Source organism: Homalodisca vitripennis, chromosome 4 (assembly GCF_021130785.1).
Source record: "Homalodisca vitripennis isolate AUS2020 chromosome 4, UT_GWSS_2.1, whole genome shotgun sequence".
Classification (NCBI taxonomy): Eukaryota; Metazoa; Arthropoda; class Insecta; order Hemiptera; family Cicadellidae; genus Homalodisca; species Homalodisca vitripennis.
Genome location: NC_060210.1, coordinates 156,353,384 through 156,381,168, shown reverse-complemented (window position 1 = coordinate 156,381,168; position 27,785 = coordinate 156,353,384). Strand labels below are relative to the sequence as shown.

The 27,785-nt window shown below is 31.9% G+C and overlaps 1 protein-coding gene across 4 annotated transcripts; it reads left to right on the top strand.

Annotated features, from left to right (window-relative positions):
- Nucleotides 1-309: 309 nt before the first annotated feature.
- On the top strand, nt 310-27,785 carry LOC124360376 (dihydroorotate dehydrogenase (quinone), mitochondrial-like). Of its 4 annotated transcripts, none has more exons than XM_046813949.1 (9): nt 310-850; nt 6,080-6,138; nt 8,814-9,023; nt 9,679-9,878; nt 14,321-14,515; nt 16,428-16,611; nt 20,939-21,092; nt 24,277-24,436; nt 27,457-27,785. In XM_046813949.1, exons 2-9 carry the CDS (start codon nt 6,115-6,117, stop codon nt 27,503-27,505), a joined length of 1,176 nt encoding a protein of 391 aa, XP_046669905.1. In that variant the 5' UTR covers nt 310-850; nt 6,080-6,114; the 3' UTR covers nt 27,506-27,785. The 4 variants fall into 4 exon arrangements, with proteins under 4 accessions (XP_046669905.1, XP_046669908.1, XP_046669906.1 ...); XM_046813952.1 differs by having other exon boundaries at nt 310-859; XM_046813950.1 differs by lacking the exon at nt 310-850 and adding an exon at nt 864-982.

Sequence of the window (27,785 nt, the reverse complement as noted above, 5' to 3'; positions counted from 1 at the left end):
GAGGAGCAGAAGAAAGAATAGAGCACCAGTATACCTAACCTTGCCGCCAATAGCTAGGCAAGGCTAGAGGAACAGGGAGGCTATGAGAAGGGAAAAGAGCTAACAATAGCTAATGCCTGCCCCACGAAGTAATGCCTTCACGCAGGTATCACTGGCTGGGGGTAAAGATGTTATTTTAGCTGGTCAGGTGTTGGTAATTATATCAACCCACCAAGATCTGGTCAAGGACCAGACAAGTTGTGGCAACGTCTCACGTAACTTGGCCAACCCAGTACGTAGTTCGACGAACTGAATTTGACAGACATCCATGGAGATTCAAATTTACTGCCAGTGCCAATTAATAGTTGAATAGAGCCTTAGTTGGGTTATATTTCCACCACAGACAATTATTATTGTTCTCCGGCTCTCGATTTTTGCCGATTTTGTTTCATATTTAGTAGCTCAATACATTTTTTAAATTATTATTATTTAATAGTCGCTAAAATCAAGCCCTTATGTAATTATCTTACGTAATGAGTGTATCTTATATAATGAATGTATACTTTTGTATTTTAAATGGCTTCACCTTATGTTTAAATACAAAACAATAAAGAGTGGAAGAATACGTATTATTTCAAAAAGAGTGCTAAGGGTTAAATCCTATCTTAACTGATTAATTAAACTTCACGTCCGGGACAATGAAATAACAACTTTATTATCTTGGATACGTTTAGTGGAATACAACCATGACCTTGGAGACTACCATATTATAGTAAATAACACAAAGTAACCAGACTAGGCATTGGCTAAAAAAAATAGAGCGGTCGGTCGGTAGGTATTCGCTCGGTGATCTATTCTAATCGCCCAATTGGCCCAATCGGTAAGTAAATACTAATAGTGAATAGTGATGTGTGATTGTATGAAATTGGTTTGGAATACAGATTTGCTAATTTATCAAAGTGGTATATCTTTATTATTAGAAAATTTTGTTTTAAATTTTGAGGTAAAGTGTCTTATCCTATTTTAAGTTTATAATAATTACATGTAGGGCAGTTGTATTTATCTGCATATATGCTTTAAAATGTTAAAAAGGATAGGTTAATTGTCGAGATAGACAGTGAGGCCCTATGTTGGAATTAATTATATAGACCATTCAGCTAAAAGTGTGCAGTATAGTAAGAGGCCACCACCTTAATTGAATCAGTGACATTTATGACTAAAAATACTGAAAACAAATTGTGGAATACAGTTACCTGATAGGAATTTCAAATAACAACATAGTTCCGCTGGTTTTAAATCTTACACAAATATTTATTAATGTTAGAAAAAACCTTTTGTGCTATCTGTATTTATAAAATATTACAAACAAAACGAGCAGAGTAGGATAGGACCCGGTTTTTATATTGCTTATTACAATATTATGGATACTTTATATATCGAATAGCAGTTCAAATCAATAAAAATAGTATAAACTATTACATAATGTTATAAATAATAAAAACCCATAAACATTAATCAAACAAAAAAATTAAGACAGGTGAAAGGAAAAATGCAATTTAAATAATAAAGAAAACATAATAACAAAACAAATATCTTGAAACCAAGAAAGACACAATAAATCATCTTTTAGTGTTATTTTGTATAGTTTTCTAAATTTAACCATATTTTCTTATTTAAAAGAAGGGTATTTATTTACAATACCGTGACCATGAAAAATGGACTTTTTTTCATGGATTTGGCATTTATAGCCAAGTATTATTATCACAGGTGCATATAAACTGGGGGGAAAGTATATCATTGTATTATATTGATGCCTTTCGGGCATTATTGCATTAAAGATGGAAAATAACCGACAAAATTTTGTAGAACAACACTTGGAGGGTTAAGGATCAGGGGCATCACGTGATCTGGGATTCGACTTTTGCAAGCTCGAGTTAATTTTTTTTCTAAAAGAGCAAGCAGTGCGCAGCACTGCGCAGCGGGCAGGCATCGTTGACAGGATTAACGTCATAATTTCAGTAAAATTGCCAGAGAGGTACTGTCAAAAACAGAGTTTTCAGAGGATTTCAAAAAAATCGTAACTCCTTTGATTTTCGTTGCCGACGAGTTTTTTCTTCACTATTGTTTTCAGGAAAAATTGTAGTTTTCAGGAAAAAAAAATGAACATACCTTTCCATGGTCACGATATTGTAAATTGATACCAAAAGAAGTTACCTATAGAACAAAATATGTTTAGAATATGAAAATGTGTCTACAGTTGGTGCAGATGATTTGGTAATCGTTCAAATTAATTACTATTGGTTTTTTATATCCAAGGGTATAATAATCCAAATATCGTTTGATAATTGCAATATAAAAAACTGGGTCCACTTATTGTACTGTACCCAACAAAAGAATGTAATATTTACTTACTTTTTACTATTTTCATGGATAACCATGCCTGAATCCTTGTGACACAAAGAACACACATTGTGCTTGCCATCAATAGTCAAATACCAAATAAATGATTTCACTTTGAATTAATTTGGAGCAATAATGTTGAACTGAATAATAGGTTTTAGAATTGTATTACAGTGAAGCCATATTTTTATATAAAAGAAATGTTTTTTTTTTTTTTCAGATTATATAAAATAACTAAAATAAACTTTGTTTGAGCAGCATAGTACTTACAATAACGGTTCTGATGCAGTCAAAACTACATTCATTAATTGAAAATTCTTAGTTTGTTTGATTCCAACTAAAATAGTACATGATTTTCAATATATTCATAATACCAAATTTAGAATGTTCAAAAAAGTCTTTTTAAGTTTCACTTCATTGTTCTGACTTTTCTCGCACTGAAATACTATTTGATATCTACCTTTAATTGTAGTTTTCATCTCCTCACTACAAACTGGACTCTTCACATTTAATGGAGCAAGGTAATATTTTTGTAACCATGTAAAATATTGTTCAATGTTTAACAATACATTTTGAGAAAATAATTGCATGTTCATCACTATTGTTGTTGCCGATGTCATTAGCCTACTCAGTACATAAATGAAATGAAAACAGCTGGCAATGATTAATTTTGATTTCTTTTTAATGAAAGTTGTACCACTAAGACTAGTTAAAATGCAAAATTTTACATTTTTCTACTTTTGGGGTTTTGAACATGTCTCAGTATTTTCTAAATACTGTGATTAACAAACTATTAATGCTAAATAGCTCAAATTTGTGGTATTCTTTTCCATTTTAATTGGTCTTTAATTTGATATATCATATGACTTTTTATGTTTGAATTCTCCCAAAAACTGTTTTTGAAAGATCAAAAATACATCCCCTTCAATTTATTTTGAAAAAATATATGTTATTTACACTATAACTGACTACATATGCCAAATTTCAGAATGGGCTTCTTAATATGTTAAGGAGATATAAAGAATAATATTTTAATTGTTTCTTATTTAAAAAAAATATTTTGTTACTGGAGTACACAGCGGTTTGGTGTGACCAGCCATTGCTAATGTAAATTAAGTAAGGTACTGTGTTCTGCAATCAGTTAGTTAGGTGTGAAATTATCTCACTTTTCTAGTCAATGATTTTAATCCATTCGTTTAATACTTCTAAATTACGTGGGAAAATTTTTTTATATATTTTATAAAGTGCTATCCTTGATTCATTCAAAGCTTTTATTACAATATACTTTTTCTCTTATGGGAACAATAAAATTAATTTGTTGAATCGTTCACATTAATTAAAAGAGTGTATCCTAGAACCTCTAATACATCTCTTAGTATGCACTTGTTTGGTGTTTATGTAAATGTTTATACATGTTATTTTTGGTCTCAATTGACTATATCCCAGCCTTTAATAATTTTCATTTGCTGCTGTCACAAAACCAGAAGTGATATATTCTGAACCAGTTGGTGTTACTTGGTAAACAGATATTATACATTCAAGGGATTTGACCGGACTGAAATGAGATGTTGCAAATAATTGCCACCCAAAACTTGCTTTATACAAACATAATTAGGCTAAAGACTTTTTTATATATACCATTATTTCATTATTAAATTTGTTATACAGTTAGTCTTGTAATTCACTAACACCTGGGTATTCTTCACAGACACATTGATGTAACAGTGCTGAGAAGGTGGATTGTACATTATCTTGACCAGGCACTGGGAGTGGCTGGATTTCAAATCCAGATGTTCACCATCTAGGACAAAATGTTGCAGTTTTGCTCGTTATCATCAATTTTATGTTCTGGTACAATGTGCAGAAAGACACATTTTATGTTTTTCACTGTGTCCAGGAAGGATGTAGTCCTTAGGCCTAAGCTTACAAACCTTTGAAAAATTAATTTCACTTGGGAATCTTTCTTTAAATAAGCGATATATTTCTCTGAAATTTGCTATAACTAATCTCTTTTATAGCTGTACCTGTCCATCTTTATTTCTAATGGTGATGATGATCTGTTTTCCCAGGCATCATTCTACTAACGTCATTAGAATTGTTCAAAATACTTAAAGTACAGACTGTCACTTTCTACTTTTCAGAATCCATTCTGTCTGTATAATTGAATACAGTACCTTTTCAAGGATTACAAAAGGTAATATTGAAAAATTGTGCTCCAGCAATACTAAATTCATACATAAACTAGTGTTATATTGTCAAAATAAAAATTATTGATAAAACTTTATCTAAAAATTCATTTAAAACCTTTTAGGAGTTTAACTAAAAAAATGTTTCAATATGTAAATTCAGAAGTATTAACCAAATTAGAAGTAAAACATTGACTAGCAAAGAGAGATAGTTTCACACCTGCTGATTGCAGATTTGTACCTAACTGATTTGTACTACCTTACTTAATGTACATAGCGGCTGCTCACACCAAACCGCTGTGTACTCCAGTAGCAAAATAATTGTTTAAATAAGAACCAATTTAAGTCCTGTTCTGAAATTTGGCATATATTTAGTCAGTTATAGTGTTAATAACATATATTTTTTCAAAAAATTAAAGACAACGTATTTTGGTTTCAAAAGTCGTTTATGGGAGATTTAAAAAAATTCAAAACATAAAACAACATAGTCATGTGATACACCAAATTAAAGAGCTATTAAAATGGAAAGGAATGCCACAAATTAGAGCTCTTTAACTTTAATAGCTATGGTGATTAGAAAATATGAGACATAAGTAAAAACTGCCTTACTGTGGGTTTTTAAAAGCCTGTAACTCAAAACCCAAAAGCAGAAAAATGTAAAATTTTGCTTTATAACTAGTCTTGGTAGGTACAACTTCCATACAAAAGATCTGAGAGGTAAAGGTCCAGACTACTGGTTGATTTGACATGGAATGACCCACATATCACTAAAAACTGTACGGTACCTGTAACTGTTCTTAAGTTTAAAAGTTATCTATATACAGTTTACAAATAACAAGTGATCTAGTGTGGACCTACTTGTATTTGATATGAAAGGAGATTAGGGTCCAGTTCACAGTTTGTGTTGTAGAAACATACACTAGAAGACTCTTCACTTAAACCAGTCATTGAATAATCACTCATCTTCCAAAACTGTTGGTACTGTATTTTCACTGATAGATGAGCAATTACACTTCACTTTTAAATAATAATCCATGTAAGTAACTAAATTACAACTAATAACTTGGGGCAAATGGCAAAACTGATGACAGCAGATCAACAATAGCCATTGCCACATATGTATTTTGTTTCATTTTTAATACTAATACGATAAAAATACATTTGACCACAGTTTTTGTAAGATTGGTTCTATATAAATAAAACAAAATTGTAACCTTTCAACCACATTTTGTTTAGTTTCGTTTTTTCGTTTTTCTTTACTTGTCAGTTTAGTTGAACGCTGACTCTTGCACTGGATGTCTGTGTAATCAGATATTGGCACTAAAAGAAGGGGGGAAATTATTTTGATTTCAAATAAATGAATAAAGAACATTAGAGGAGATAAATTATTACGCTTAATTGTTTAGCTTAATAATAAGTGTGGTGGATAAAATTTACGAGACATTTAGATTATATGTTACAAGGGCTCAAATTTATTGATCAATTATTAATACTTAATTATGTGTGATTTACAGATTTAACACAATAAGAAATACAAGAAACCCTCCTTATGAAGACTAGTACTCAAATATTGGTAAGTTATGTGTTCAAAACATCTTCAATAATAAATTATATATTTGGTGTGTCTGTCTGTGTGTGCACATGTGTATATATATATATATATACACACACACACACACACACACACACACACACTTCACAAACTCTGCACACACACACCACAAAGTCTATCCAAAAAGTAGATTAAGTTTTGATTTAAAAAAAAAAACTAAGTAGAAGAAAAATTTATATTATATACATTTGAAAGTGACACTAAAATACTATTTTTCTATATACTCACCATACAAATTTAGGCACTTATCCTAGGGGTGAACTAGTTTTGAAACTCATGCATTATAAAATTCTACCATCTGAGACTTCAATCAGGTAGTGACACCCTCCCAAAGTTCCATGTTGTTATCAAAGCGCTACGTCACAAGGCAGGTTTACATGGCTGGAAACTGGTGGTAGTCACTGGGTGCAAGGTCTGGAAAGTATAGCGGATATGGAAGCTTTTCCCACTTAAAATCATTAGGACTTCTCGATTCCAATTCGCTGTGTGTGGTTGGGCGTTGTCACCCAAAAACAACATTTTTTAACTTAAATTTCCTCTGCGCTTGTTTTGTATTGATCTTCCTATCATTTACTTGGTTTCACAATACCTCGCAGAATTTATGGTTGTGGCAATTTCTAAGATATCAACAAGAACTCCTTTCCTATCCCAAAAAACAGTTGCCATAATCTTCCCTGCCAACAATGGTTGCATGCATTTCCTTGGTTTTTATGGGGAATGTGTGTGATCCCCACTCTAAAGACAATAATTTGGTTTCAGAATTCACGTGTTTTACTTAAATCTCGTTTCCTGTAATGATTCGATCGAGCAACGAGTCACCATCTTTTTTATTAGTGTCCAAAAATGTCAATGAAGCAGCATTTTTAATGGTTCCTGTTAAGATTGTTGGTACCCATCTTGCACAAAGTTTATACTGCTGAACACTTGCTCTTTGGTAGTATGGACAAGGGTGGTAAATTTCCCCAGGAGGACCTGATAGGTTGTTTTCAGTGGTTTTTGGAAAAATTATTTAATAAGTTATTACACCAACCTAGGCATATTTTAAAATATGGTTTAGGTTCAAAACAAGTAATTGATACCCTTACTGGCAAAATACTAACACTTCTGTCTCAAAAATTTCCAACATGCAGTAAATAACTAGTATAAAAAAGTGATAAGATAGATTTTGAAGGTAAAACTATTTACATCAACATATTTGAACACACTAGTTAGTGAGATAGACTTTGATACGCTTGCCGGCCACACTCCAAAACTTTAAACTTAATAATGTTGAAAGAAAAATATATAATTACATAATTATATTTTGTCACTCACACAATCAAATTGAACTATATTTATTGTTCTTCAGATAATAAATATATCAAATTCAACCACTGAAATAAATCCTTTACTGAACAACAATAACAACACAGTTAGCAGATGAGAACGGCGACGTCATGACATTAAATTTTGAACGATTGCCACTACAGCAGTGATACGTGTCATTCAAAAATGAACGACTGCCACCTTTAGGGTTAAAGTGTGGTAAATGTAAAGACAACTCACCAACAGAAGGAGACTGTGCTCTTTGTAGCTTATGTCGTGAAGACTATCACTTTTGAATGTATCTTAGTATGAAGGCTAAATTATAGAGAAGGATTGAAAATCTGGCCAAGAAAATGGTTGTGTGCTGTATGTAGGTGTAGTGGAAACTAGCAAGACATAATTTGAGGATCCCCTAAGATATTTCTGGTGAGTTGAATAGTCTTGTGGACATGATTCCTTCAGTTGAGCAAATAAAGGTTTCAATAGAAATTTCCTTCTGGGAAGTATGATGAGATCCTTGAAGGAATTAAATTAAAAGATCTACATGGCATGGCCCATTATTTAGGGAGTAAAGTAATATTATTATGAACCTTTCTTCAATACCACAGTGATACAATCAGTAACTGGAATGTAGAAAATACAAATAAGGTAGTATATGTAGAGGAAATATTCAGTTTACGTACACTGGGGTAAGCGAGAATTCCTCAAGGGGTAGAGGGAGTAAGATAATATCACATTATTATGAACCTTTCTTCAATACTACAGTGATACAATCAGTAACTGGAATGTAGAAAATACAAATAAGGTAGTGTATGTAGAGGAAATATTCAGTTTACGTACACTGGGGTAAGCGAGAATTCCTCAAGGGGTGGAGGGAGTAAGATAATTTCATGCGTGACCCATGTTACAGAAGGCAGTAGATGTACAGGTGAGGTTGGTAAAAATTGAGAGTGGTAAATCCGTGCTGCCCCAGTACCAAATCAGACACAATTAGAAGTCTAATTGCCAGGGGATTTATCAATGCTGTCCCAGTACGAAGTCAGAGACAGTTAGAAGTCTAATTCCAAAGGAAATTAGTACGGATATCAGCAAACTTTTTAATAAATTATAAAAATTTTAAACACAGACACAATTTTTTTGAAGATTCCCGATTAAATAATGATTCTCCTATCTTAAACAGTTAAAAATATTGTAGAATTTGGAGGGTCAAATTGAACTCCTTTTAATCATTAGAACAACATGAAATGGGGAGTGAATGATAACAATGCATAATAATAATAATATATGATTTTACTACTTACTCAAATTAATACAAACAATTTTGTTTTCAGAAAAAGCTGCGGTCGTGTGTATATGTCTGCACTGGTGGTTTTGGTTTATTTTCAGCCTATAATCTTTACCAAGAAAATGAAAAATTTTATGAGAATTTTGTTATACCAGGACTTCATAATCTTAATCCTGAAACAGCACACAATGTGGGGGTTTTAACATCTAAATTTAAATTATTGCCAAGAAGCAGATATATTGATAGCCAAGCATTAGTAAGTATTTGAGATCAATTTAAATTTATTACCTTAGTAGATTTTGTATTTAAAAAGCATAAAGAAATTAATGCAGGTACAGATATGTTACAAGGACTATATAATACATTATTGATTCAATTTAACAATAATGTGACTGAAGCCATTTTTAAATAGTTGGTGCAGTGATAAATTTTTACAAATTCATTATTATGATATGCATTAAAACAGTGAGTCTATTAAATGAAGTACATACTTTTTGTCAGAGAAGCATAATAATATGTAGAATACAGTGTTATTTAGAAGAATATATATATATATATATATATATATATATATATATATATATATATATTCATTAATTTATCAATAGAAACACACAATTGTCCAATAAATTTAAATTTAATTCATGAGGTCTTTCAACATTAATTATGCACCTGTGATGTTTGAAGGCCTCTTGAGTTAAATTAAAAATTATTAGACAATTGCATGTTTTTATACTACAGTATATTTTCCAATAAAAAGAGCTCCTTCTTCAATGATATGTTCATCAGTACAGATTTTAATCTTTATGGTTTTGCGTAGCATTTCTGTGATAAATACCACTAGTTTTTATTGAAGAGTTTGATTACCATTACCTGTGTATTGTATTTTAAAGTTTTATACTGTTAATTAGACAACTGAAGTTTGGGGTCTGAAGTTCAAAAACCCTGTTGGTATGGCAGCTGGTTTTGATAAACAAGGAGAAGCAGTGGAAGGTTTGCATGATATTGGTTTTGGATTTGTTGAAATTGGTTCCGTGACCCCTAATCCACAACCTGGAAATGAAAAACCTAGAGTTTTTAGGCTTGTAGAAAATTCAGCAATTATAAATAGGTGAGTAATATGTCATGTGATATGTAATATAATTTGTATACAATATCTTATCGTGTAGTTACACAATTCCATTTATAAGTACAGTATAGTACCATGTTTAGAGTTCCAAAACATAGAAGAAAAGTCTAGTTATAACAATCAAATCAATGTCATTTTCTGACAAGCCAGGAATTTGAAATCAATTGCAAGTTAGTCTCAGGTGCTCAGACCACCAGGAAATGTTTATTTGTTCAAATTCAAGTTCAAAATTTCTTTATTCAGACATTTAACAGATTACAAGAATAGCGTCACAATAAATCTCAATATAAATTTATCATTTATATAGTAAAACATAAAAATCAGTTTGACACTCACTGGCTATGTAGCCTTCTACAGAGTAAGTTAAAGCAAGTTTTACATAAAGGCAGTGATTAGTTAAGGTAATTATTAGGTAATTTAAGGGCATTTTATACATTTCTAAACATACCCAACAATACTTAAAAGTTATTTACATATTGAAACAGAAAAAGCCTTCAAAAGAATACAAGGATAACGTTAATAAATAATCTCTAAGTAGTTTTTGAATTTTTCATAATTTTGCTCTTTTTGAATATTGAGAGGAAGGTTAAACAAAAGTTTTGTGCCGATGAGACTCGTTTTCTTTTTATAAAACTTCAGCCTATGTTGTTCCACATATCTGCTACGTCTTAAATTGTGATCATGATAATTTAAAATACTAATTGGGTTGTTGTATTTTTTTACGTATAAAACAGTTTCATAAATGTATAGATCATATACAGTCGAAATTTGAAGTTGAGAAAAGTATGGTTTCACTGTATCTCTTTTTTTTAGGTTAAAAATTATTCTTAAATCCTTTTTTTTGTTGTAATAAGATTCTGTCCAGATTTCTTTTAGTTGTGGCTCCGTATATGCCTATATTGTAAGACATATGGGAATTTACCATAGCAAAGTAGATGGCTTTCAATGTCTCAATGCTACACACCCTTGACGTTTGGCGTAAATCAAATATATCAGAGTACATCTTTTTACCACATAATCAACATGTTTCTCCCAACCTAAATTCCGATCTAATATTATTCTAAAAAACTTTATTGTCTACTTGATTCAATTTTGAATTTTCTAAATATATGTTAGGCTTAAATTGTAATCTTAATTTTTGGTACTGAACGATACAAAATTTGATTTATTTGGGTTTAGCAAGAGATTTTTGGAGCTCAAGAAATCTTTAAACAGTTAGAAGGTTTAAAGAAAATAAAAGCTCCATGTCTTCCTGTTTATTACCTGAACCGTAACACTTGCATCGTCAGCATAAAGGCATATTGAGCCTCCATTTGAAACCGTCCCAGGGAGCCCCTTTAAATAACAGAGAAATAAAAGAGGGCCCAGGATAGAACCTCGAGGAACGCCATGTTTTACTATTTAAAATTTTGAAAAATAGGTTCTAATGTAATTTTATTGACTTCCAGCATAGTTTAAAATGTGTTGAATTTGAGTACACTGCTGTCTATTCTTCAAATATGACCTAAACCAATTGTATTCCTTGCCTTTTATATTCAAATCACTAAGGACATTATGCAACCCATCATGTGACACACTGTCGAATGCTTTGGTAAAATCAAGAAAAATTCCAATAACTTTTTCATTTCTGTCAATTGAGTCAATCGATTCAATAAATATTTCACTTGCTGTAGCTGTGGATCTGCCTGGTCGAAAACCATGTTGCTCATTATCAAGTAACTGATTTAGTTCCAAATATTTCATAAGCTGATTATAAACTACTTTTTCAAAAACCTTTGAGAATACGGGTAACAATGACATAGGTCTGAAACTTGATTGGTCATTTGTGTCTCCTTTTTTATGAAGAGATATTACCTTAGCAATTTTCAATTGACATGGGAAAAAACCAGAAATTAATGATGAATTAATAATTTGTGTGAGTGGCCTGGAGATCAGCGGGAACGATTGTTTTACCAAAGTCATTGGATATCATCAATACCAGTGGAAAATTTATTTTTAAAAGCCATAACAATTTTTTTTTTTGCATCTTCATTAACAGATTCAAAAGTGAATCTTCTTGAATTTTGTGTTTTAAAGGACAACTCGCTAACAATTTTAGGTTCGATGTTCGGAATTACTAAATTATCTACAGCAGGGGTTCTCAACCGGTGGGTCGCGACCCCCAGGGGGGTCGAGGGACGGGTCTGGGGGGGTCGCGAGATAGGTGATAAATGAAAAAAAGGAAAAAAACTCAGGCCATATATACCATATGAGCAGCGAATATCAAATGAAGCGACCATGTATTTAGAAACTGAGTTGAGTCCGCTTGTTAAATACAATAAGTATATTTAATCAATTTACAATTAATCAATACTATTTTAAAATACAACTATAATTAACAAAAAGGAACAAATGGAGCTCTAAATGACTCAACATCGCTGCTAAAAATGATGGTGCCTGCCGCGCCGCTTGTATCGTAACGTAGGCCTTATTGTTGTGAGACAAAATTTGTTTATTCTAAAAAAGGCACACTACACAAAATACATTGCAAAAAATACATTCTTTTAAAAGTCCAGCAGAATGACTTAATGAGAAACTTGAGCTTGCTTTGAATTAACTAACTGTAGAATGTCTGGGTTGATTTTTGTCAAACACAAAATAATATCATTTTCCAGTGCCAAACGATTTCTTGATTTGGTTTTTAAATTCACCATTGTGGAAAATCCTTTTTCACAATTGTAAGAAGTAGAAAAAGGTATCAAAATGTTCAATGCTACTTTGGTTAATTCTGGGTGTTCCTTCTTTATACTTAGCCAAAACTTGTCGGGACAAACATCGTCAAAAGTTAGTTTCAATGACTGATCACTTGATATATCTATCAGTTCATCGTGGAGGCCAGCATTCAATTCAGCTTTTTGAACAGCTTTTTTGGAAAATGGTTTTGTTATCCCCACAGACCCACTTGTATCTTTAACAGGAATATAATCATTCAACTGCTTGGGGGTCGCCAAAATTCTCAACCTAAAAAGGGGGTCGCAGCGTTGAAAAGGTTGAGAACCACTGATCTACAGCATTTACAAAAAAATCATTAAAAATATTGCTGACAAGGTTTGGCTCTGATACAGTTTTGCCCTCTACAACAATATGTATATTTTCATTTGTTTTAATAGTGTTGTGATCTTGAATTTACTTTTAAAACTAACATCTAAAAGTTTGGAATATCCCTAGTATTTTATACAAATGTGGATAAATTCATGTTAATATAAAAATGCATATACTTAATTGAACTACAATGAATGAAATTAAAATGTTGATTCTGGTCTAATCATTGACAGGATAGTTTTTTTACAACCATATTAACATTATTGAGAACAAGATTAGCAATATTATGTTCATTCTTCGTCCATACTTTCCCTGTTTATTAAATAAATAAGTTTCCTTTCCACTAACTTTATTGTAAAAAAATACAACATTTTTAAAAGGGTTACTCCAAACTGATGAAGTTACATACATTATAGGGTTATTATATCTCTGAATTTCCCCAGAGTATTTTAAGGATAAACATTGAATCCGTGGAAAAACACAAGCCTATTGAGTGATAGGCTTAAATGATGCTCAGCCAAATTCCAAGTTTTCACATGCATCGTCATAGAATTTAATCTTGTCTGTAGAAATGAAGTTTCATACAATATTTAAAATTTACATATGATTTTTTCCCCCAGATATCTTGTTATGTGATCCATTGACATTTTTGTTCATTGAGCTGTCATACCACTGTTTAAATAATAACAGTTTTTGTGAACTAGGGAGGGTACTACAATGCAAGAGTGCTCAGAAATCAAATCTTGTCACCGACTTTCCACTCTATTAATTTTTTTACTGTTTAAATAAGCTACATGTAGTAATCTTTCATATGTTAAAACCTCTTATGATTGTACTCAGCTTGTTTTCAAATTAATTTATCTGCTCGCTGCCATCGTTATTAAGATAATCAACATTGTTGACCAATGTAAAAAATTTGCTAATGCTCAGCCAAATCTCATGAATTGACATGCACTATCATCGAACTGATTGTTTACCATATAGAAATAAAGCTTCATATAACATTTAAGTCACTACAGGGGCTTTTTAGCTAAAATTTCCTTTTTTCCCACATTACCAAGTGGCAACACTAGATCTCCAAGTATACATAATGAATAAATTTTTAGCAATGTAATAACAAGTTTATTGTCTTACATCAGATTTTATCATGTGGTTCCTACAGACCATTATTGTGCAGATTATAAAAGTTTACTGGTTTGTAATGGATAAAATGTTTTGGAACATTTTAATTCATAGAGTAAATTATAACTTAATTTAATCTTATAATTGAATTATTCAAAGATGCTTTTGTGTGTTATGCTACATAATGTGATAATTGTGTTTATAATTTGAATATGTTTTAGGTATGGATTTAACAGTGATGGGCATGACAAAGTGTATGAGAGACTACAATCTTTGAAACAAAATGAGTCGTTCAGAGGAGTCATTGGTGTTAATTTGGGAAAAAATAAAGACTCGATAGATCCAGTTGATGATTATATTAAAGGTATTGAAAAATTTGGACATGTTGCTGATTACATTGTCATTAATATTTCAAGGTAAGTGAATTATTTATAATTTTGTTGTTTATGTATTTTGTTATCTGAATTACATCTTCAGAAAGAAATGTTTTGCTTTTTATCATAAAGTAGTCATATTTTGATATTTAACACTTATAATTATTGTAATGCTGAAATCATTTGATTAAAAACATAATGTAAATATGGATTTTTTTATCAACGAGTCATATTTATAAAGTATATAAATGGCTAAGAATACAAATAGAAATCATAACAAATTTCTGCAAAAACCAGAGGTTTGCATGCAGGAAAGAGCTTACATATGACTCTTTCAGAGCATTTGTAGCACTAAAACTGTTACTGCTCATGGTAATATATAAAGTTTTACAATTCAACAGTACTCTTATGATAAGAAAAAAACTAATATTAAATTTAAATAAAATGATGAACCAACATGTTTCAGTGACAAGTGTTGTTGTTCGGACCACGGATCGTTCTTTAAAACCTTGAATATGGTTAATTTAATATCTTGAAATGGCTGTGTGATGACAGTGTATTTTTTACTACACAACAGCATAGTATCTGGAATCCAGAGCGATGTAATGGTCTCTTGATAACTGATACAGTAAGCTATATAGTTGAAGACAGGGTTACAATAAATTTATTTGTACAGAAATAAAACAATAACTATTAACCCTTTCAGGGCCAGGACCAAATATGAGATGTTGCAAAATTTTTTCACATATCATATCCCCTTGTGACTAGTCAAAAGTGCCAGGCTAAAATTGGCGATTTTGCAGTCTCTTAGATTAAAATTTATAACTTTTCATAAAAATTAGAGAATGACCTAAAAGTTGCACCAAATTATTTGTATAAATATATACTATCAACAAAAAAATATATAGATGTAGTTTTAAGTAATTTAAAATAAAAAAAAATAATGTTTTAATAGATTACATAAACATTTTTTTAATTTTTTTGTAAATAACTAAAAAAGGAAATATAATTTTACTGTGGGAAGCTATTTTATTATATTGTACATTTAGAAAGGAACAACCATACACAATTTTGTGGTATTTCTCTCATAAATAAATTTTTTATGACACATTTTGTTTAAATACGCATAATTGTACTTCGCAACATTTTATAAGTGTTAAAGCAACTGACTCTTACACTGCAAGAAATTTAAAATAAATATTCACATTATGGATGTACCGGTAAACAGATGATTGTAGGATCCATAAACAGTTTCAATACAGTTAAAAACACTATTTACCAAGAAATATTTACACAATTTTATTTGAAATTTATTTACACTTTTTCTATTTACAAATATGCTACTTACAATTTCACTCCCGTGAGATTGCAAATTGTCAGTCATTGTAACTACTAAACACAATAGCTAAGCACGTAACTACTAACACTACAAATATTTACAACCACAAAATAAAATAATGAAGAAGAATCCAGCATACAATAATACGATTACACTAAAGCATAAAGAATTAACAACAATAGATCTAGTCAGCTGATAATGTCACGTGACAATTACGAAATAAAAATGCATAGACCTCCAAAATAAAAATGATATTCATATTAATTATCTACGAATATACCAGGGAATAAAAAAACATAAAACTTTAATCATTTGACATCGTATTTATTTAAGTAAACGACGAATATCAAGGCGAGACTATATATTGGCACCTGGCGCTTTTCGCGTATGCCACAGACGGCAATATTTTGCCGCCTGGCACTTTTCAGATGCGATCTATGGCGGCAATATATTGCCGCCTGGCCAGGAAAGGGTTAAGTGCCCATATTATTTATAGGCCTAAACAATTACAGCTTCTTTTTATAAGATTCATATTTTTATTTATTTGAATTAAAGGGTACCGTTATATTAATAAAATAACTGTAAGTGTAACATAGAGGCATGTTTTATATTCAGCCCTAACACTCCAGGGCTCCGAGATTGGCAGAGGAAGGAGCAGCTTGAGGAACTTCTGAGGAAAGTGTTAATTGCTAGAAACTCATTAAGAGATGTGGTCAAACCTCCTCTTCTGCTCAAATTAGCTCCAGATTTAAGTTCACAAGAGAAGAAGGATATTGTGGAAGTTTTAACAAAACCAGAGGTAAGAAGAATCTGAAAAACAGATCCTTATGTAACAAATATTTATTTAGATATTCTGTAACAGAGTAACTACAGATAAAACAAAAATAAATAGACTTTCATTAAAAATAAGTACATTAAGAAAATAAAATCCATTTAGTACAATTTTGATTCTGATTTCATTCTTTGATCTAAATTTCTTATTATGTATTCGATATTATAATAAAATAAAATACAATACAATTTTATTTACCCAATCTATATGTTGATAACTGTTATGATGGATACGTAAATATGGTAGTTAATAAAGGAAACATTTTGCTAAAACTATAAAAAATTATATTTTGTGTGAAAAAATATGAATATGTACGAGGTCTATCCAAAAAGTATCTGACCAGTAGGCGGCCGCGGCGTAACCGACCGGCTAGAACCGGTTATTGGAGTAAAGGGGCGAGCCTACACCTTCCCATTTTAAGCATTGAATACGATCCGGTCATTCAGTGAGTCACAGCGCTCTGTTCCGTACAGTACTGCCGTGTGTGCGTTGCATTTCAATATGACTGAACGTATTGAGCAGCGCATTTGCATTAAATTTTGCCAAAAACTTGGCCATTCAGCATCAGAGACGATTACTATGATACAGAATGTTAATGGTGACGTGTCTATGGGCGATACACAAATAAAAGAGTGGTTTAGGCGGTCAAAAAATGGCCACATATCAGTGAAGAGTAATGACCGATCTGGCAGGCCTTCAACGGTCAGAAACGCTGACAATGTTGAATGTGTTCGAGCAGCAATTAATGAAAACCGTCGATTCACTGTCCGAGAGCTGGAAGAAGATTTAGGAATACCAAAATCGTCAGTTTGTAACATTTTACATGAAGATTTTAAAATAAACCGTGTTTCGGCAAAATTTGTTCCTCGGCTGCTGACAGAAGACCAAAAGAACTGTCTGTCGACTTGAAATCGCACAGGACAATCTGGATTTGATAAAAAGTGACCCAGGGCTATTAAAAAAGTTATTACTGGTGATGATCAGTCATGGGTTTATGACTACGACCCTGAAACAAAGGCTCAATCTTCACAGTGGAAAACTCGCAAAGAGCAACAGCCGAAAAAAGCAAGACAAAGTCGAAGCAATGTCAAGACAATGCTGACAGTTTTTTTTGACCAGGACGGTGTTGTTCATCTCGAATATGCTCCAAGAGGCCAGACAGTGAATAAGGAGTATTATCTTGAGGTCCTAAGGTGGCTACGAGATGCAGTGCGAAAGAAGCGAACTGAACTGTGGACAAGCCGTGACTGGATCCTGCACCACAACATCGCGCCTGCTCATTCCTCAAATCTTACTCAGCTTTTTTTGGTCAAACACAATCAACCAACCACAACAGCCTCCCTACAGTCCTGACATAGCTCCTTGTGACTTCTGGCTATTTCTGAAATTAAAAATTCCTTTGAAAGGAAAAAGATTTGACGATGTTGAACAAATAAAACAAAATGCGACGAAGGACCTGTTAGCCATTCCGCAAAATGAATTTAAGGAGTGTTTGCGGAAGTGGGAGGAGCGTTGGAATAAGGTAGTGGCTTGTGGAGGGGAGTACTTTGAAGGGGACCAGATTGCCGTTGCCACCGAGTAACGTCAGCTCATGCCAGACGTCAAGGTCAGATACTTTTTGGACACACCTAGTAATATAGCCTACAAATACTAATATTACATTAAAAACATAAAACCAATATTTAATACATTTTATTGTTTTGTGAGGCCTTTCGATATCCAAGATATCTTCTTCAGACACATCACAAAATAAATACAAAAAGTAAATTTGATTATTAATAATAGTTAACATTTATGTGATTTAATATTAATTTGTCCTGTGTGGCGTAGTGTGTAAATATAATTAAATTATTACTGGTATTATACTATATAAATTTTGAATGTTATTTTTGTAATCTTCGTTTAAGTAATATTGAATTTTGAATTGGTCCATCTTCTTGATTTAAAATGTAAAATTAAAATTACACACTACGCCACACAGGACAAATTAATATTAAATCACATATGTTAACTATTATTAAAAATCAAATTTACTTTTTGTATTTATTTTGTGATGTGTCTGAAGAAGATATCTTGGATATCGAAAGGCCTCACAAAACAATAAAATGTATTAAATATTGGTTTTATGTTTTTAATGTAATTTAACAGTGACCAATATAAGCTCCATCTACAGCAAATACTAATATGTATATGAGTCTTTATTTCTAACTAAATATTACGAAAAACACATTTATCACCTTTAGAACTAAAAGTCTTAATTAGTGTTATTGTCTTAACTTGGCTATGATTTAAAAATACATTACTTTGGAAATATACCATTACATAATTGTATACAGGACAGGCCTAGACTTGAGGAGATTCCTTGGAGAGATTACTTAATCTTTAGTAATCACAGATGGTCAACCTGAACTGTCTGTTAATGATCGGTACTATCTCGAGGGATGTTTTTCGTTCTTCGCTATCAGCGTGAGGCAGCAATGAAAGTGTCTGTTAAATTACTAATACGTTTTACGAGATTAAAAATCTTTACAAAATGTAATTGTTGTTTATAAAATAATGTCTGTTGTTTATAAAATTAATTTTTAAACATTATTTTCCTTTTTGAAAAAAATTAACAAATATTGTGAAGTGGCTAAAGTTAACAATTAACCATAAGTTTGTGAAAAACTGACAATGGATATCTGTAGACGTATGTTTCCTGCATTTGAAAAAGTATATAATTGACTGTATCTCACACGTGGCAGGCAAATTCAGTAATCTTGAACGTTTTGAAGATATACTGTAACTGTATAGGCTATATACAGATTTCAAATGGCATTTGCTTGTTCACAAAGGATAAGGGATATCAGGAAGCGACATGGACACTTGTTGTGGTTCTTGTTAATACAAGAGTATACACAGGGCTGCATTTACATATGCTTAAAGGGGTATAGCTTGGGGCACCAGATTTTGTTGTGTGGCAAATTGTAGGAAAGAGAATTACAACAATTCATTTACTATTTATTATAATTTCTACATTAAAATAGGGTTTTGATAACCATCCTTATGCTGGCTACTGTACATTATATTGTGTTGTCCCTCTGATGAAAAATGAATACATCTCTATAGAAGTATCATAGTTTAGCACATTGATAGTGGCGGACACACATTGCTACTATCCTGGCTGTCCTAAAGTAGATTAATGATACTTGTTGCAATGAAGATGTTAACACCATACATATAGCTAGAGATGTATCATAGTTTAACATATTAACAGCGGCGGACACACATTGCTACTATCCTGGCTGTATACACACACACACACACGCACGCGCACGCACGCACACACACACACACACACACACACACATAATCCCTGCCACATAATCATTTGTATAAAGCTTCATGAGATGGCACTGTGCCGTTATGTGTAAACAGTTATAATCAAAGGTTATATATACAGAAAGGGATTGTGTGGCAGAATTATAGCAGTGGTTATAGCAATTCTGTTAGGCGATTTGTGAATAGGTACACCATTATTGTTAGATTGTTAGAGTGTAATCAATATAAAAAAAAATAAAATGTTTGATACTTTTCTGTAATGTATTTATCATTCCATTTCTTTTGTTTACCACAAACTAAATGTTTTAGGTGGCTACAGATTATAACATTTGATGACCTATAGTCTCGTAGACTTGTTACATTATCAAAATTGATAGACTGATAGGTAGCATATGGTGGTCATCAGTTTGGGGAGGGGAGGTGTGCTATAGCAATAGCCCATGGATAGCAGATATACTTTAAAGTTACTTGTAGTTAATAAAGCTCTTTCATTATAAAACAAGCATTTATTCAGTATTATGCATGTAAATTGTGATTATGTTCTAAAATTCTTTTTAACTAAAAAGAGCATGTGTTCCAAAGCATTTTTTATATTTAGAATTAAAATTGGGTAGTAGGCACTGTGGTTGATTCACAGTTGATTTAAAAATGTTATACTGACTATACATTATTTTCATATTTAAATTGAGTAATAAAAAGTTGAATCTGTAATTTTAAGACCTAATTATAAAGTAAACCAAAATATAAGAGTGTTAGCATTATTACATTAACAAAAGAAGTAATATATTCCAAAGTAGGGTTTCTTGTGAATCAAGTGCATTTCTAATTTCACCTTAAAGCCAGTGAGGGGAATCCGCTAAATTATACCCTCTCAGTGTTGCAAACCAAAGGTCTCATGCTCATGAAACAGGTGGTCTGGACTGAAAGTATTCTTGCACAAAATCTAATCCTAGTACTGTTCTTTTTTGTTAAGTGCCATGTGGATGGTCTGATAATCTGCAACACCACAGTAGGTCGCTCGCCTGATCTGTCTGGACCTCATGCTCAAGAGACAGGTGGTCTCAGTGGACGACCACTGTCTATCCTCTCTACTCAACTTATCTCTGAAATGTACACTGCTACTAAAGGTAACCCATTGTTACTTTTATTAGGAGGGTGGCCACCCAACTAGACCTGTTAGAAAAAATATCTCAACAATTTTTTTACAGAAATTGTTAAGGTAAAATCAGTTTATACAACATTTTGAATAGGTAGGTTAGCAAGCCCATTGATGGTATTTTATGACATGTTGCCTGTGAAATAGTGAATTGAGTTGAAGAGTGTTTGGGGTATAGTGTGTAAGTGGAAAATATAAGACAAAAGTGTATATAAACAGAATCAAATGCCAACTCTTATATTTTACTTGTTATACATTTAATGAGCTTTAAATTAACATTGTTATGAAACCTCTTTTTCAATGATTTTGTCATATTTCTAATACACTGTTTATAAATTTCTATATTTTATTATATTTAAAAAAAGTCCCCTATAGTTGGCAAATTCATCTTAGAGATTTATTTTCTCTAACCTATATTAATTATTATTTCGTATTGAATTTTATTTTAATATTTTTTAATCATTATATTAGAGATACCTCTCTGATTTTATTTTTCTTACACAAATCAGTTTCACTGTTCATCAAGATGTCTTTATTAGTCATTAAGCAACATAACAAGTTACAATAGACTTCGTCAAACTATTGGGCAGTAATAAGTACAAAATCATAATTTTAGAACAAGAGACCTCTTTTAAAATTAACAAGAACATTGCAAAAGACATAAGAACTTACAAAACTACTAACTTGTATAAATAGAGGGCAGTCATAGAAAATTATTTAAGTAATACTGAAAGCATTGTATGGTAAATGAAAAATAAAAAACACAAATTTAATAAGAAACACAAAGAACATGTACAATTAAAACCAATGAAAAATATAGCAATAATATAAATATTTAAATCAGGTGGTTAAAACTTATAATCTCAAAACTATAAAACAAAAGTTAAAACTTAGTTTTATTTTCATATAGATATAACTACCTTTTGTTTGTTCAAGCCTGGTCCTTGGCAGCTCTAACATGTACTTTTGTCTAACATCCCTTTTCCAAAATGCCGTCAAAGTAAACACTTTTTTATCCAGAAAATTAGTAAACACTACAGTCTAAATTTTAACTCCCTGGCAAACCCCATCTCCAAATTCAACTTATTACATAAATCCTCATATCCTCGAACTTGAAACATTCACCTATGGGGGCTGGGGGTACAGCTGCCAGCGAACCTGGGAGTAACTGGTCAATAATTATTCCTTTTACAAACTTTGAATGGCCGCCATCATGAAGCCTGTAGATATTGAAAAAAAAGAATAATAGATGTTTATAATAACACAGTATATATAGAAAAGTATCGGTTTGAATTGTCATGATCTGAGAAATTACAAAATAATCTCCTGGATATTCTGTCATGAGGACGATTGCTATAGGAAAATTTCTATGAAATCTACTTAAAAATATTACTTATTATAGAGTGCAATAATTAATAGTATATAATCTTTTTGTTTATTATATTTTTTAACATAAAATAACAATTATCAGTTTGCTGATTTGACTAAAATTAATGGCAAGTAATAATTCATCATATTTTCCCTATCTTTATATACTATTTAAATGCAGTAATCAAGTAACAGAAAACACAAAGCTTGAGCATGCCACAACGATCAGATGCTTGGGTTTTAACATGAGTATCTAGACAGTCTCACACTCTATTAAGATTTTTGAAAAAGCTAGACATGTGAGAACAATTCCTTAAATAAAGGACTAAATTTAATTTATCATCTACAACTTCTTGCTTACAAAATTTACGTGGGCAACAAACTAAAATTTTCGCAAAGCAGCAATTTCATTTCATAATTCCTCGGTATTAAAAATTATTAACGTTATATATTTATTTAACCCTTAGCACGCCGTAGACGGAATAATCCGCGATGTGTTTTGTTCTTATAACGCCAAAGACGAAATAATCCGCCGATCGATAAAAATATATTTTATTACTATTTTTGACGTTTATAAGTTCAATACATAAGCCACAATAATGTACTGGCTTGACCAAATAATCCAGTTGCAGCTGTCAGCTGGCCGCAGTAGGTAAACAGTAAATTGTTTTGTTGCCGGCAGCTGTTCTCCCACTCCCGTCCGTACGCCGATGACGATACTATCCGCCATTACCGACTGTCAGTGGAGCACGCATTGTGCCTTTGGGAAGTGTTCTTGCGTTGTCATTCCTTATACAAACAGTTGTAAAAAGTTATTGTTACCATGTTTTAGGTGTTATAATAAAGTTTTTATTGTTTCTTTTCTGTTGAGTAATTATGGCTGCAAGTCATGTCCTGAGACCCCATGGCTTCATCCCGATTTTTGTTTTGAAGTTTACCGTACAACTGCCTAAATCAAATATTATCAGAACTTATAAAAACTAATCAAGATCAGCATATTACACTTTATTTGTTTTCTTATCCTTGAGTTTTCATATTTTTCATCACATGCATTTGATTACTCTGTAACCTAAATTTGATTTTGATTGTAATATTCTATTATTATGAAAAAATTTGATTATTTTAATACAAGTATTACATTATTGTAAAATTTTCTTTGTGTGACTATTAGTCATTAGGAAGGAATACAAAAATTAGCTTTAAGGAATTTTCATTTTTATTTTTTAACCTTAAATGAGCGTAATCTAAAAAAATGACTAAATTTATATCGGCGTTCAAAGGGTTAAATTCAATCTAGCATATATTGTACTTTTTAATAAAATTGTTAATATCCACTTTCTTATTCGCTTTTACTACGCAAAGTTTTACCTTTATTTTGGGAATATTAAAACTCGTGTAATTGAAAAGTGTTACAGCAAATTTTTTCTGTTTGGAGTGTAGGTTATGAACTTGTTGCCTGAACAAATATAGCGGCAGTGGCAACAACTCCATAATATAGGTTAAATGTGCATGTTATTATTTCTCTTTGTGTTTTATAGGATTAATTGTGTAAAGTCTATAGATCACACTTTAAAATGTTTAAATTTAAATGAGTCAGGCAGTAAAAATACAAATCATTACAAAGATATGACAGAAAAGTATTATTTTACTTAAGACTCCAATTAAACTGTTTTAAAAACATGCTTAAATAAAGATTTTCCTATTGAAATAATGTTAACACTTACATTTCTAATATAGACATATCTATTAAATTCTGTCATACTTTATTTGGCAATGTTTTGTTGTAGGTAAAATACCAATTATAGGGGTTGGCGGCATATTTACTGGAGAAGATGCATACAAAAAAATTTTGGCTGGAGCCAGTCTCATCCAACTGTACACAGCGTTCACCTATCATGGCCCTCCTCGGGTAACACGCATCAAGAAGGAACTTGAACATTTACTTCAGTAAGATACAGTATTTAACTATCATATTATTTACAGTAAATTTATTACAATTCAGGGTTCACTTGAATTGTTCATGTTTTATTCCTTTCTCCTTTTGGCCTTTCACTATAAAACAATATGTTAAGTATGCTAGAAAGTGAACAAAAAAAAAATTGCTGATAAACACCCAGAGGCATGCTGTAGATGGAGCTTATATTGGTCACTGTTAAATTATATTAAAAACATAAAACCAATATTTAATACATTTTATTGTTTTGTGAGGCCTTTCGATATCCAAGATATCTTCTTCAGACACATCACAAAAAAAATTTTTTTTTGTGATGTGTCTGAAGAAGATATCTTGGATATCGAAAAGCCTCACAAAACAATAAAATGTATTAAATATTGGTTTTATGTTTTTAATGTAATTACCCAGAGGCATATTTAAGGAAGTTGGTTGGAAATGCTGTCAATGCTTTTTATATGGCTTTTTCCCATATATGTATATAAAAATACTCATTGGTGTTTCTTCACCAATGACCATGTGGTTAAACCATTGCGGATCGTATTGTTTTGGCGCGCTGGCACCAGCGGGTACGAATTAATTTACGGTCAGCGGCCAAACGAACAGCAATGGTGCGCCACATCGTATCGCTCGCTATTGTATACTCACTTCATATCTACGTTGAACTGGATTCCGGTTTATAAAAATATCTCCATCTATATTCATAAAAACAAAATAATTAAATACAATATATTGTTTATGAACTATTGTAATAAATATCGATAAAGTTCAGACAATCGTAAGTTTTCCATTTCGATCAGCTCATATTATGACACGCAAATTATACCATAAAATGCGATACTAGTTACTATTATAATATCAGCTGAGGAAAACAACCAATCAGAAGCGCTAAAAAATAGAGAGTAATCTCATATGAATGATTTTTCAACTTTGACATACAACTGCAATCTGTAGGATATTTATAAAACTTTTGAAAACTCTGAACATAGACCACTGTTAAACACTCTTAGTTGACAAGTGAAGACGATCGCCCAGTCTATCAGACATTAATAGAACTATTTGGAGGGAAACTTTAAAGCAGACCGCTTTTGCGAACTGAGCTTGTCATCGTGCCGTTAGGCCCGGTTGCTGCGTGACGAGCACAGCTCGTCAGTGATCCGCAATAGGTTAAGATGTCTTCATGGTACCAGATAAGAAAGATTGAGGCTGGTCTCATTCTCTTTTTTCAATTCATCAGTCAAGATTTTGGGTCCCGGTCAGGCAAAAAACTCAAAGACATTTAAAGAGTTCTTGATATCCGTGAAAATGCTTTGAAGTATCTGGGATTGTGAATCTTTGATCTTCCCTAACCTTATGATTGTTTTGATCAACAAAGTCTTTGGTAACCACAGGTGATCAGTCACTTCACTTTTTTAATGAACATTAATTCATCTTCAGAAACAATTGGCACCATTTTTAATTACATTGTAACTCACATTATCTTCTCCATACACAGAACACACTTCATTGTGAATTTCCACTGTTGTGCATTTTATTAATCAAAAGAAATTTAATGACGCTAATGTATGTCACAGTCTGGCAGAAGATGATTGTAGTGGCCATTTTAAACACTTGTTTAGAGCACTTAGGAATAATGGAGACACTTTCACTATGACTGTTACGCACTCAATGTATGTGCACAATGTCAATTAGATCACACCGCTAGCCCCACTCATTCAACGATCATATGCCTTGGCCACTTCTTTGTGAATGACCCTTGTATTCAAAATTAAAGGAGCAACTCGCCAAAAAAGTTTGGAAAAAATAAAATAGGTTTCTTACCTTCAGCATTTTGAAACTGCATTCCAAACATATCCTACTGAGCTTGTTTAAGAGCCACTCACACTTTTACAGAGGCTTATGAGCGTTTACTGTTATTTAGCATGTTTTGAAACCTGCTGCAACATTAGTCTCATGATGTTTACTCTTAGTAAACATGTCGTTGTGACTTTATAATGTGAGAATATTTGTATTTACAATGTTTGTTTCATAATGTGTACAAACAAGTATTGTACTATTTCAACATGAATTTTTTTATGAATGAATAAGGGAAAGAGCCTAAGTCTTTGCACTTAGTTCAAGGACCTCCGTGCCTTCTTTATTTGATTTTTTGCTAACCCTAAAAAACAGGTTTTTTTTAGAAACCTATGAGATTTGAAGGCTCCTGTTTTCTGATGTCTTTTGGGCTCAGGAAATAAGCTCATTGTAATTTTTTCCTGGTTTTGCAAATAGCAGGACAGTTTAGCCATATGTGTTCTGCTAATTCTTCTGCCTCTCTGCAGAGTCTGCATTCATCAGTCTTGACCATAGACCCACCTTTATTAGATGTTTCTTAAGAAGGCCATATCGTTTTAGCATCCTAAATACTAATCATATATCCTCCTTGCTTAAATCTAGGAGTCTTAACCACTCCTTTGCATATATAAAGATAAACATTTTTGATTGCCTAGGTCCTGAGGCTTTTTTTCAAGTTTCAGATCTTATCCCTCTTTTCCCCGAACATTTACTGTAGGAGAAGGCTACTCCACAGCCCGGCTCTGGTCACAGCTTTAAGATGCAGTATTGGCAAGAGCATCTGCTGTCTCATTCCCAGGAATGCTTTTGTGATCCGTCACCCAGCCAAGGTGTTATATTGAGGCATTACTTTCATTCCTGTGAGCTAAGTCGTTTGCCATATCGCCAGTGGATATATGGCTTATGCCATATAATGAACCAGTTGTTTGTTAAAAATAGTGTGAGAAATTGAATTCTCAGAAGGGTTATGTTTGCAAATGTTGATACTGACACATTTTCAGTCTACTGTGCCTGGTAAGAAAGTAATTTCTTGGGAAAGAGATACAATCATAATAATCTTCAAGTTTCACAACAGAAAGAGAGGAACTGAAAAGAAACATGATCGTTGGTTGTAAGTAAAAGATGTCATATACTGATTACAATAATATCTTGTTGTTTATTTGATCTTTCTTCAATGTTTCAGACAAGACGGCTACAGTTCTATTGCTGATGCTGTGGGGAAAGGTGTGTAAATAGATAATTGAATAGTACAAATCCTAGTTACCACTGCTCTTAAGAGTGTGCATTTTTGTTTGTTAAAGTGAACTGTCTGTTTTGTACTTACTGTATAGTTTTAAGAAAAATCTTATATTGATCCTTAACAGCTTCACATTTTTTACTGTAACTTGTTGTAATTACTGTTAGCATAATAATAAATATTTTAGTATCAATTTTCTTATTAATTTAGGATTACTAATTATTTCTATTGTTATACAAAAATAGATAATGTAAATAAAAGTGATTTTTAATGAG

Excerpts from the sequence above, each read along its gene's own strand:
- LOC124360376 (XM_046813949.1), top strand. The coding sequence starts at position 6,115 with ATGAAGACTAGTACTCAAATATTG. Across the intron at positions 9,024-9,678 it reads ATATTGATAGCCAAGCATTA|ACAACTGAAGTTTGGGGTCT; the intron begins GTAAGTATTTGA and ends ACTGTTAATTAG. Across the intron at positions 14,516-16,427 it reads ATTGTCATTAATATTTCAAG|CCCTAACACTCCAGGGCTCC; the intron begins GTAAGTGAATTA and ends TTTTATATTCAG.